This window comes from Neomonachus schauinslandi, chromosome X (genome assembly GCF_002201575.2).
Source record: "Neomonachus schauinslandi chromosome X, ASM220157v2, whole genome shotgun sequence".
Taxonomy (NCBI): domain Eukaryota; kingdom Metazoa; phylum Chordata; class Mammalia; order Carnivora; family Phocidae; genus Neomonachus; species Neomonachus schauinslandi.
The window spans coordinates 111815673-111828682 of NC_058419.1; the positions used below are offsets into that span (position 1 = coordinate 111815673).

General features: G+C 47.1%; 1 protein-coding gene across 1 annotated transcript in view; it reads left to right on the plus strand.

The window, feature by feature from the left end:
- Positions 1 to 12681, plus strand: part of RS1 (retinoschisin 1) — a 23165-nt gene extending 10484 nt beyond the window's left edge. The window contains exons 4-7 of the mRNA XM_021683858.1: positions 456 to 561; positions 7888 to 8029; positions 10280 to 10475; positions 12529 to 12681. Of these exons, the coding sequence (XP_021539533.1) occupies positions 456 to 561; positions 7888 to 8029; positions 10280 to 10475; positions 12529 to 12681 (597 nt within the window). The remainder of the gene's footprint in view (positions 1 to 455; positions 562 to 7887; positions 8030 to 10279; positions 10476 to 12528) is intronic.
- Positions 12682 to 13010: the final 329 nt, after the last annotated feature.

The following is a 13010-nucleotide window of genomic DNA, read 5'->3' on the forward strand; positions in this document are numbered from 1 at the left end:
ACAGAGGGAACACAAGCAGGGGGAGTGGGGGAGGGAGAAGCAGGCTTTCCGCAGAGCAGGGAGCCCGATGCGGGGCTCGATCCCAGGACCCCGGGACCATGACCTGAGCCGAAGGCAGACGCTTAACGACTGAGCCACCCAGGTGCCCCTGTTTTTTGTTTTTTAAGATTTTATTTATTTATTTGACAGAGAGAGAGAGAGAGAGAGAGAGAGCACAAGCAGGGGGGAGGGGCAGAGGGAGGGGGAGAAGCAGACTCCCCGCAGAGCAGAGAGCCCGATGCGGGACTTGATCCCAGGACCCCAGGATCACGACCTGAGCTGAAGGCAGACGCTCAACCGACTGAGCCACCCAGGCGCCCATGAGCAAGGTTTTTGAACACAAACTTTTCCCAGGGGCTCTGGCCAGAGTTGCCTTTGACTGTGACTGACCCTCCTGCCCCTCTGGCTTCCCGCAGGATGAGGGTGAGGACCCCTGGTACCAGAAAGCCTGCAAATGTGATTGCCAAGGAGGTGCCAATGCCCTCTGGTCTGCTGGTGCCACCTCCTTAGACTGCATACCAGGTGAGTGTCCCCTCTCCTTAGGGCACCAGATCCTTGGGGTGTCCTTAGGAACACCGTTTCTCCTCTTCCCTTCAACCTGGCTGAATTAACACCCCCCCCCCCCCCGCCCCCGGGACACACAGTTGGCCTCTGAGCTTCAAATCACACAACGGGCACTGTTCCAACATACCACACTGATGTCGTTTCGAAACAGCTTCTTGCATCTCTCCTTGGCCTATGTGAGACGGTGAGCCGGAACCTATTTTCAGTGAAACAGACTCATGGAATTTATGAGAAGAAATCAATGGTAGGAGGTGGGGCATTTGAGAAAAGCACAGGCTTTTGAGCCAGAAAGACCAGAGGTGGAACCCTGGCTGCCTCATTTCTTAACTCTGGGACTCCCACTTTGGTCTTTTTCTGTCAAATGGAGGTAATTGTACTGTGCCTGAGGGTTTATTGCTCACCAAACAACCATGTGCTTCCCCACATCCCAGCCCCCCTGTAGTGAGGTGGCACCATATGAGCAGTTCCAGCCAAAGTGAGCAGTGTCTCTTCCCAAATGAGCATTTCAGGGCTGGTACTCAACTCTCTGGCTCTCCCTTCCCTCCTTGAGAAAGTGGTTTCTCCTTCAGTGTGGGTCCCAGGAGATTAAATGGAGCAGAAACCCCTGCCAACCTATAATGGACAAGTCACCTGAGCGAAAAACTTGTGTTGCGTTAAGCCTCTGAAATTTCCAAGACAATTTGTTCTGCAGCATAACATAGACCTTCCTGGCTACTCTGAATGTCTTCCTGTAAGGTTCGTGCCAGCAAACTTGGTCTGTAAAGGACCAGATGCTAAATATTTATGACTTTGCAGGTCAAAGGGGCTCAGCTTCTCAATTCTGCCGCTGTAGGGCGAAAGGAGCCATAGACGTGACACACGGCCATAGAGCACGGCTGTGTGCCAATAAAACTTTATTTACAAAAACAGGTGGCGAGCCACATTTGACCCAAGGACCACAGTTTGCTGACCCCTGCTCTAAGGAGTTGTTATGAGGAATCAGTGGGAGGAGGCATGAAAAGCATCTTGTGTTGTACCCAGCAAACTGTAGCTTAATAAAGGTCAGCTCCTTTTCTTCGCGCCTCCTGAGAGCTCACATTCGGACTTTCAGGGGCTTGGGGGCCCAGCAAGTACTTGCAGCGCTCAGTCCTTTCCATGGCTCAGAGCCTCTTTTGCTTGAAACTGTCTTTGTCACCCCTCTCCAGGGTTATGATGGTGCCGTGCCAAGTCATTCACTTTACATAATCGCCTAATAATAGCTCCGCTAGACACAGTATGTGTGTACATGTGTGAGCTTCTCTTATTTCATTAAATTTGCATTAAAATAGCAAATTGCGGGGGAGGCAGGGCCTTTACTGGCTCCGTTTTCCTGTTTACTGAAGGGGTAGGAGTGGTCTGTGAGCTAAGTCTGTTGGCGAGCCGCAGAGGGGTCCCGGCGGCGAGGAAAGCACTAAGTGCCGTTGAGTTTGGTGGGCTTCTACCGGACGTCCCCTCCACTGTGTGCCCCGGCGGGAGCTCCTGCAACCACTCTATACTGGTGTGCCCTGCCCAGTCAATATGGAAGCACCCTCCTTAATAACCCACTTAAAATTCAATTCCACCCTTTGTCATCAGGTGCCTATTATATGCTAGGCGCCGACAGGAAGATGAAAATGAAGGCATTAGCTCCAGCCCGAAGGAGTTTCCCATGTGGTGGCAATAAATGTTCTCTTCAGCAGAGACCTGAAGACCGACTGGAACTCCACTCGAAGTTCTTTCCGCAAGCAACTTAAAAAGAGATTATTTCTGCAGATGGGCTTCATTGACCCCATCAACTGTGAGGCTGAGGAGGGCTGTGTGTTTGAGAAATGTGAAGTCGACCCGGGTCCCCCAAGCTCTCTCCCCACACACCTGCCAGGAACTTGAAGTTCTGAAATCAGAAATTCTTTTAGCTTAAGCATTCCCCTCTCCCCACCATTTTTTTGGTTGGTTTTTGCTTTTGTTTTATTTTTTAATAGCACAGATATTTCCAGGAAGGAAAAAATGCAACCTAAGTGTGAAAGAGTTGGTTCGTTGGTGTTAATGGGTTTTTCCACGAAAGAGATGATTCAGGGCAGTAGGACTAGCCACAATGTTCCAGAAATCACTTGCCCATCAGTGCCTCAGATCCTCAGTGGAATGTTAAGAATGTTGTTTGGTTTCTCTGGACCCTGAGATTCCGCGCTTCCACCAGAGCCCGCCTTAGGAGGGAAGAAGAGCCTAGAAAGTACAGAAGGACAGGAGGGAGCGTCACTTGGAGCTGCCAGGAGGCGCTCCCAGGGGCACACTGGCTGTTATTGTCCAGTGTCCCCACCCACGAAGAAGAAGGTGACTGACTTCGGCTTAACGTTATGAAAATTACTAAAATTACTAAAGGGTCCGTCTTCCGCAGTCGAGCTAAGATTACCTTGGCACTCCGAGGGGGAAACAGTGTAAGCAAGTATCAAAATATAAGAAATCCAATGATTCGTTACTGCTTTCCTTTTATTCTAGATCTTATATTCCTATATTATTTTCGAGTTTCTACTCTATTCTATAAACATTATTCTAGATTCTACTACATGGCCATATCGGTTCAAGTCTCATACACATGCATATTAATATTCACCTCTCTCTTGTCAAGAACGTTCCTCAGCTCTCCTTGTGCTTCTCTAGGTTAACGTTCTTTAGAAGCCTGTCTGGCCTTCATGCCTACCAGCCGAGAAATCAGCTACTGAATGAGAAAGGCTAGTATGTTAAGTATAGTCTGGATTAGCAGCACATTATGACTATGCCTTTATCCATGGAATGAGCAAAGCATCACTCGCTCAGAAGACGTAGGTTTTTCCTTAAAATGAATGTAGAAACATTCTTTTTCTCCTTAAGATGAGGGTAAAAACAGGCTTTATAGCTACACTAACTTCCATCGGGCAGAAAACGTGCGAAGGCCATATTCCGTGTAAATCTGATGGCGAGCCCCTTAATTCCTCCAGCAATGTTATTTGTGTCGCTTAATCCTAGTTTATGCTCAAGTGACAGTTTCTTTTGGCTCAGGGCGGTGGGTGTTCCCTGGGCTGGGCAACCTCTGTCTCCTCCCTGAGCTTTCTGCTTCCTGTTTCTGCTGTTTTCTCTGCTTACTCCTAGCGGCCCCCCAAGATGGGTGATAATCTTTGTTGATCCCTTCATTCAGCATCCAGTCAATAACTATTGAGTGCCTAGCACGTGCAGGCGTTCTGCTCAGCTCAGAGGCTAGAATGGTGAGCCAGACAGACCAGGGAGCTGGCAATTAAATTATCACAAGGACAGGGAATAAGTAACAGGAACAGGGTGCCTGGGGAGGCAGCAGCTGGGGTCCCTTACTCAGCTCAGGGCAGGAAGGGGAAGAGGGCTGAGATCTTAAGCATGAGTAGAGTTGGCCAGGTGAAAGAGGAGGAGAGGGGACAGGAGTGTCACAGGCAGAGGGAGCAGCCTCATTGGAAGGCCTCCAGGCCTGTATGAGGACCAAAAGGGAGCTCAGCCAGGACCACGGAAGGAGGAGGAGAGGAGAAAGAGGGGAAAGGAGGAGTCAGGAAAAATAACATAACTTGACTGCAGTTTACTCCACAGCACACAGCATGAGAAATATCACATTTCCTATTTTTCCAAGTTTAAATAACTCCAGCTTGAGGCCTCCTTTGTCATGGCCTGTGAGGAGTCTAAAGACAGGCTTGTTAAAGGTCCTTCCTCTCTCCTTGGACTACATGAAGCCCCCATGGGCTTGCAAGGGCTGCTTGGGGGCAGGGCTTAGGCTCAGGCTAGGTGGCAGACTCTCTGCCTGGCCCACAACCCCACCTGAAGGTGGACACCTTGGTGGTGGCTCTTCTCCCTCTGAACCAAGCTCAGCTCAGTCCCACGGACCTTCCCGGGTTTCCTGAGGGGGTCTCCCTGACCCTATCCGTGGTCCAGCCCTCTCAGAGGAAGCATGTCCCCACTGAGCTCAGGCCCCTCCATGAGCATCCCCCTTTCCCCCACAAAGGCCAAAGTCCAGAATCTCCAGTCACCTCCTCTAGCACCATCAGCTAATTTCTGTTGAGGCCTAGACCTTCCAAATTCATAAATCTGAGAGATGCTATGCTGTCAACAGCCTTTTCCTCTCCTGAATCTCACACACACGAACACACGCACACACAAACACGAGCGTGGGGCTTATTCTTCCTGGCGCAACAAGAGCAGACCTTTAGAAACATGAAGCTGGACTCCTTCTTGGGGAGATGTACAGGGGACGATGGGGGCAGGACAGAGCGCGGTAGAGGGAAGTTACATTTCCTCCCCGGGTGAGTCTTCACCAGAAAGACAAACATGAAAAACTCAAGAAGACATCAATATATTCCCACAACTTCACCCTATTACACCTATATATATATATATATATATATATATCTTTTTTTCTATTACACCAATTTAATCTGTTGCTCTTGGCCAGGCACTACAGACTCTACAAACCTTATTTCATGTAATCCCAGGGACATTATGGAGGCACATACTGTTGTGCCCATTTCACAGATGAGGAAATTGAGATCCAGAGAGGTTAAGCAGCTTGCTTGAGCTCACACAGAGAGTGGGATCCAATCCCAGCTCACACTGACTCTAAGCAGGCATTCTTGACCTTGGCTGCTCATTACACTCCCTTGCAGCTTTACCCCTAGCCAGGTCCTACCCCAGACCAATGACATCAGCATCTCTGCAGGGTGACCTGAACATTAGCACTTCCGTAACTCCCCAGGTGGTGCCCAGGCAGAGACCTGTCAGACAGTCTTTGCTTTGTGCCCTGGGCCACACCGCCGGCTTTCTGGGTGGACAGCTGGGTAGCTAGAGGCACCAATGCCTGAGACAGGAGCACTGGACAGGGGCAGGCTTGGGGCTTGGATGCTGAAGGGCTCGGTTTTGGATGTGTGGGTGGGAGGGGTTTTGGGGTCACCCAGATGGAACCGTTCACCTGGAAAATGGACAATGGTTAGCTAAGGCTTGGGGCCTGAGAGTCTGGCATTGACTCCCAGATGGCAACTGAGGCCATGGGGACGGCAAGATCATCACTTTCCTGGAGAGTGTGGGCAGGGCCCATGTCTAGATCTCACCGGCCTCCGAGGCCATTGCCGCTGGTTAGGTCTCCGTAGGTTCCCAGCCCACTCTTAACTATTAGATGGGCTAATTGGAAAGAAATGGCAAAAGAGTTGTGAGGGGAAAACAGAGAAAGAGCAAAATGCCAAGAATAAAGCAATCAGGAACAGGCTGATGGCTTTTCCTTCCCCTCTGCTCCAGCCCTCCAAGCTGGCGGCCCCGGAGCAGGAAAGGGGAGGTTCAGGATGGAGGGGCCTTAAAGACATCCACAGTTAGAATTTAAGTGACAACCTTGGGCCCCACTGAAACACAGCTTTCTGGTGCTGCGACCTTGTCCCTCCTTTTGGGGGGCACGGGCTTGTCTTCCAGGTCAGAGGGGAATCGAGGAGGGGGAGGAGGCCCCAAGGCCACAGGCAGTCGGTCACTGAATCTGCCAACCAACAAAGGCCTTCCCTGACAGGTCAAGGTTTCCAAAGTGCGCTTTGAAAGTGTGCTTGTTAAAAATAAGGCTGCTCCAGCGGTGGAATACTGGAAACTGCATCCTTAGCAAGCCCTCCTGATGATTTGACCACACAAGGCCTGATCGAGCGGCCCATAAAGCACTCCTGTCCTCACTCCCAGGAATTCCCATTCCCTTAATAGGTTCCTGAAGCCTTGGGTACTAGATAAACTACCAATACAGTCCCCTCACCTCCAGCCCCACTGAGCTGCAGCTACTGGTGGGGGTTGGACACTTCCCTTTGGTGCACTGGGCAAAAAGGTGGTGAAGCCTCCCTGGTCAGAGGCCTGAAGCTGTCTTTCTGTCTTCAGCCCTCTGAGGACAGGGCATGACTACTGTGCGGGCATTCTGGTCTCAGGATGGATCGCATTCAAGCTTTCGCATGCTTCATTCTGTCTTACTGACTTTTGAAAATTATGCTCCAGAAAGACCTCAGCACTCATCTTACTGTTGGGAGGTGATGATGCCCCAGTAAATATGTTCAGCTCTTCAAACTGAACTCAAATTTACACATGGAAAAAAAAATAACTTACTTGACATTTATCGTTCACAATCAGAAAACTGGAAGAATGTCTTTGTATAAGTTTATCATTTGTCTTCTATAGAAGTTTAGCTAGAACCTGCGTTTGATTAGAAAAGATCCCCCCTAAGTAGTGGCTTATGAAATTACTTTTGTTTTGACTCATGTAGTAAGGACATCAGGGCTGAGGTCTCTGCAGTTCTTTTGGCCTTACCCTCATTGTGCAAGATGGCTACCTCTGTGCTAGCCGTCAGGTTTTCCTTCTAGGCAACAGGAAGAAAGGGTGAGCAAAAACTGATCAGAAATCCCCAGCAGACATCATCTTATATCTCACTGGTCACAAATTGTATCATGTGGTCACTTCTAACCACAAAAGAGACTCGGAAAGATTGGGGTTTTTTTAGCTGGTTACATTGCTGCCCAACAAAATTAGGGCTCTTTCGTCAAAAAGAAGGGGAGAATGGATGCTGGGCAAAAGTTTTTGACCAGGTAACCCAACACTAAATGCGAGAAGAAATACATGACAAGCAGCAAACGGTTAACATCTAAGAACTAGCTTTGGCTATTCGTATTTGGAAAAAAAAGCTCCTTTCAACTGTACCTCATTTAATAGTCAGGCATATTTCACCCCCCGCCCTTTTTTTCCCATTAGACTAGTGAGAAAACTGCAATTTACAAGTGAGAAATCAGTCTCAATATATAATTGCCTTTCTTGCCTCTCACCATTGTTTTGTTTCTATCATTAGCATCCTATGCTGCCTGGGGATAAGTAGGGACCCTGATGTCATCATGCAGGATGGCTAAAACTGTGTTCATGCAGAAAATAAAGAGTATGGCATTTAAGTATGATATTTCTCTGTGAACCTCTTGGTTTTTTAAATGTCTAAGTTTGTGGAGGAGGTGAAGTATTTCTCAGCCCCCCCCCACCTCAGGTTGCCATAGAGCCCCTTTTGTCTGCTTTTATGAATGTTGTGAGTCTCTATGGAAATCCTTTTACTTCATCTTCACTCTCTTCTCATAAGAGCAGTGAGTAGGTTGAAGATCCATCATGAACTGCGCTACAAAGCAAAGCATTCTCCACCTACCAAAGTGCAAATGAGATGGTTTGATTTGTCATTTTAGTCATGTCGTGTTTGTTGAGTGTTGCGATGTGATACGAGTGTTTTAATATATGTTGCCTTTTCTTTTCCAGAATGCCCATATCATAAGCCCCTGGGGTTTGAGTCAGGAGAGGTTACACCAGACCAGATCACCTGCTCCAACCTGGAGCAGTATGTGGGCTGGTATTCCTCATGGACAGCTAACAAGGCCCGGCTCAACAGTCAAGGCTTTGGGTAAGCAGGGCAGATGACTCAGGCAATTTTTTTCATGTGATTTGAAAAATGCACGTCTCTGTAATAAACAAATGGCAGAATGCATTTATTTATTTATTCAACAAATATTCATTGAGTGCCTTCCATGTGCTGAGGACTGTGGACAAGGTGGATGCGGTCCCAGCCTTCTAGAAGCACACAGTTTAGGGGGCCAGAGGGACTCTGAGCACATAATCACACAACTGATCATTTAGTGTGTTAAATGCTCTGCAGGAGACAAAGAAGAAAGACCTCATTCATTTGAAGTACCAGGGAAGACTTTCTAAGGAAAAGATATTTAACCTGAGACTTGCAGTTGTCCAGGTGAGGGGGTCGGGGAGGCACAGAATACAGCAGGTGCAAAGGCCCTTAGTTGGGAGGCTCCCTGAAGGGCACACATGGGATGGTAAAGAAGGTCAGCAAAGTTAGGACACAAGGGAGATAAGGCTAGAGAGGCAGGCAGAAGTCAGATCATGAAGTCATGTTAAGGATTATGGTCCTTATTTTGGGCATAATGAGTTCCTTGAATGTGCATTAGTTAGAATACAAGTTTGTGCTGCTGTAACAAAGAGCCCCAAAGTATGGGGACTTAAATAACATAGAGGTTTATTTCTTGGTCATCTAAAAGTTTCATTAGGCAGTGTCGGGTTGGTATGATGGCTAATGGTATCAGGGTTCCAGACTCTTTCTACCTTGTTCTGTCATTCTTCACATGAAGCTTCCATCTTGGGGCACAAAATGGCTGCCCTCGCTTCCACTATCACATCTACATTCTAGTCAGTGGGGAGAAAAGAAGAGCAGGGTGCACACACTTTTAAGGATACAAGCATAATCATATTGGCTACTTTGCCCACATCCCATTAATCAGAATTTGGTCAGAATGTCCCACCTAGCTGCAAAGGAGACTGGGAAATATGAACTCTGCTGGGTGACCATTTGCCCAGATAAAACTTGGTGTTCTATGACTAAAGGAAAATGGGAAGAGGATATTGGGAGACAATTAGCAGACTCTACCAGAGAAAGATTTGAAGTTGGGGAGTATTACAGTCCGACTTGTGTTTTAAGAAAAATCTGGCTCCTGTGGGGGAGAACTGTTTAGTGGGGCGGGGGGGGGGGCAGGGGGAGGCAACCCAGGGAGACCAGTGAAGAGAGGTAAAGTAGCAATCATCCAGGCAAGAACTGAGGATGATATGGGCTAGAGCAGTGCCAGTGAAATGGAGAAAAGTAAATGAATTTGAAAAAATTTGAGATGGACTCAATAGATGGATTGGATGTTTGAGGTGACAGAGAGGAAGGGGCCAAGGATCTCTCTCAGATCACTGGCATGAACACCCAGGAGGATGGAGGTAGCATTCCAAGAGATGGATACTGGAAGGAGCAGTTGGGGTGGAGATAATTAGGAGTTCATTCTTGGACAGGTTTCATTTGGGATGCTATAAGGCATCTAGAAGTTGTCTAGACAGCAACTGATTCTCAGATTTTGGAGTTGAGAAAAGGTCTGGGATGGAAGTTAAAAATTCAAGAGCCACCCAAGGAGCAAGTCTGGAGTTAGAAGAGAAGGCAGCCAAGGACTGAGTCCCAAGAAGCTAATTAATATGCAAAAAATAAATAAAAACCTCAAAGGGGAAATTATAGGTTTCCACAATTCAGGAGGGATATAGCTAAAAAACAAACCAGTTCCTTCAATGGTTAGTTTGCTTTACAATTGTCAAAAGCTCTTCCAGAGCCTCTTGGCTCAGTGTTCTGCACATGGGAGATACTCTCTGAAAGCTATGAATGACAGCACCTGAAGGAGATGCAGATATGTATAAAGGGAGTGAAATTAGGGTAAGACTCATGGAGAAAGAGACACCAGGAGAGACTAATGAAAACGGAAGGGGGCTGGCGGGTGTAATAACCATGCATTTTCGTGTTTTGAAGAAAGACCTGTTCAACCACACCTCAAAGGTGATTTCAGCTACACGCAGAGGCACTTCTTTGACCAATCAGTTGAATCTGGCCATTGTTCTTTGCTCAGTGGAGATGCAGGGAGAAAGACAATGATACAAGTGTAACAGAGGCTGGATACTTCTTGAAGACAGGTCTTTTGGTGCTTACCAGATCGCAGCTCAGACTGCCCAAGCATTGCAGAGGTTCTTCAGGTGCTGGTAACCCCTCAAAGGGCAGTGCTGCTCAGCTCTTTGGAGGTGCTCATGGGGAAAGGCTCCTGGTGATTTGCTGTGTCCCTGGCAGGTGTGCCTGGCTCTCCAAGTACCAGGACAGCAGCCAGTGGCTACAGATAGATCTGAAGGAGGTCAAGGTGATTTCAGGGATCCTCACCCAGGGGCGCTGTGACATTGATGAGTGGATGACCAAGTACAGCGTGCAGTACAGGACGGATGAGAACCTGAACTGGATTTACTATAAGGACCAGACAGGAAACAACCGGGTAAGTCTGGCTTACCCCAAACTACCTTCAGCTCACACTCTCTGGGGCTTCCTTCCTGCTTCTACCCTGTCAGACCACTGACTCCATGGCAAGGGAAGTCATCTGTGATCTTCCCCACAACATGGTCTACTCTCAGACGACAAGGCAGGTGTCTTTTCTTGCTGAATCTTGGGTGCCTAGCAGTTTGTTTGTGAATGAGCACCACTGTTGTGTACAGAAGAAATCCTTGTCTGAATTCACCGATCAGTTTATAGTTGCTTGAATAATCAAAACTGGCCATTTGGACTGTTCCAAACTCACTGGGCCATTGAACACTTTGCTACATGGGTCTGACTTGACCTATTATTGATGTGGCTAGGCCCTTGTCCATTTATGTAGATATGGCCTCTCCTTACTACTGAGACTCACTTCTAGGAAGATTTGGACAATCCAGCAAGTTAGCCACTGAGCTATGTAAATGATTAAAATGACTCCAGCAGTGCAAACACAGAGGAACTTAAGCCTTTGCACAACTATATATCCTACTAACCTCTAAAGGCCCAGCCCCAAGTCTTATTCACCATAGACCGAACACAGTAGGCTCGTAATTAAGTATATATATATAATCATTATTATATATATATATATATAATGTATATTTGCAATGAATTAAAAACTCACTAGCTGTTTGGAAATGTTAACTGTCCTTTTGCCTGAGAGTAAGGACTTCTGAGGCTAATTTGGACATTTAATCAGATTAAGTAGACACGTGTGGCTGGAAATCAGAAGGCTTTGTACTCTCTGATGACAAGTTGTACAGCAAGACATTCATGGGTTGAGATTTCAAGGAGTTTGATTGAGTACAGTAAGAAAAACCATCTTGATACTTACACATTTTATTTCATTTTTGCTCTTGTTAGTTGGCTTTTCAAAAAGAAATGAGAATTCTTTTTCTAGTCCTGTCTGCATTTCCGAAGGCCTTGACAGTTTTTTGCAAAAAGGCACTCTACTCAGGCCCTTGTGCAATCTGGAGGGGCCTGTCCCATCCTCCCTCTGCAGCTGTCCCGACTTGAATAGGCTCAAGGGCAAAAAGCTGAGAGAAGGTGATGTGGGCTGTTGCTACTGGGAAAAGGGGCAAGGTCATGGCATCTGAGGTCCTTCTTGTTTTGTAGATGGATGAGGCCAATGTAGCAGCCAGATTTTTTTTAGGAGATAGTCCCAGAAAGAAATGAAATGTTCCAGTGTCCTTGCGACTCTAGAAAGACTGCAAAGAATGATTTCTTTGGAAATGTAGCCAAACAGCCACGGCATCATGCTATGTTGCATCCCCCCAAAACACGAAGCAAGCCCTTTTTCTCTCTACTTTGGGTACTGCATTCCCCGTCAGAATCTTGTTTTTATGTCTCTTTCTTTTCTAAAAGCAGTTTTCCAAGTCTATTTGCCATTTGTATCAATGTAGAGATACACACTTAAGCTTTGACTCACAACTTCAGGGCCAGCATACTCGAGCTTTACTCAAGCCCCACCTTGGATACCTTTGGAATAGAGGGACATTCCTCTTTGTAAGTGTGATGTGGTCCTTTTCAAAATTTGTCAAAAGGCAAAGGATTAAAACACAAAATTGGTGATAAGGATCAAGAGGCATTTTCTATCAGTGCCATCCAATAGAACATTCTGTGATGATGGAAATGTTAATATCTGCACTGTCCAATATGGAAGCCACTAATTACACATAGCTATGGGGCACTTGAACCACAACTAGTGTGACTGAGGAAGGAAACTATTACCTAATTTTAATTCGCTTAAATTTAAGAGCTACATGTGGCTAATGCTTCCATACTGGATGGTGCAGTTCTAGATGTCCCCACAGAGTGACTCGGAGATGCCTAGAGCACACAGGTGCTGACTAACATGCAAGTTCAGATTTGCGGCGGGGGGGGCACGTGCAATTCTCTGAGCCTTAACCAGTTGCTGAGATTTCTCAAACTTAAAAGTTTAGGCCAGCTTCGGATAAGAGTTGTTCTTCCTTTACCGTCCTCTGATGTGATCACGGTAAGATTTCCTCTCTCTTTAGGTCTTCTATGGAAACTCAGACCGAACCTCCACAGTCCAGAACCTCCTGCGGCCCCCCATCATTTCCCGCTTCATCCGGCTGATCCCGCTGGGCTGGCACGTCCGCATTGCCATCCGGATGGAGCTGCTGGAGTGCGTCAGCAAGTGTGCCTGAGGCCTCCCTCAGCTCAGCACCTGCCGTGGGGGGTGGGGGTGGGGGGGTGGAGGGCTCAGAGCAGCCTGTAGGGGAACCCTGACTCAAACAGGGTGACAAACACAGCTGTATTTTACAAGCTGTTTTCAGTGCAGAGCTGGGCAGAAAGAATTTCTTTTTCTAAAAAATATAGTTTTCAATGTCAAAGAAAAAGAAAAATGAACTTATTCCCCACTGCAGGCCAAAGAAAATAAGAACAAAGAAAATGTCCCTAAAACCAGTTTTCATACAAAAGCCTAAGTAGCAGGGGTAATTTGCTGCTCTTGGTTTTTGTTTTTGTTTTGTTTTTG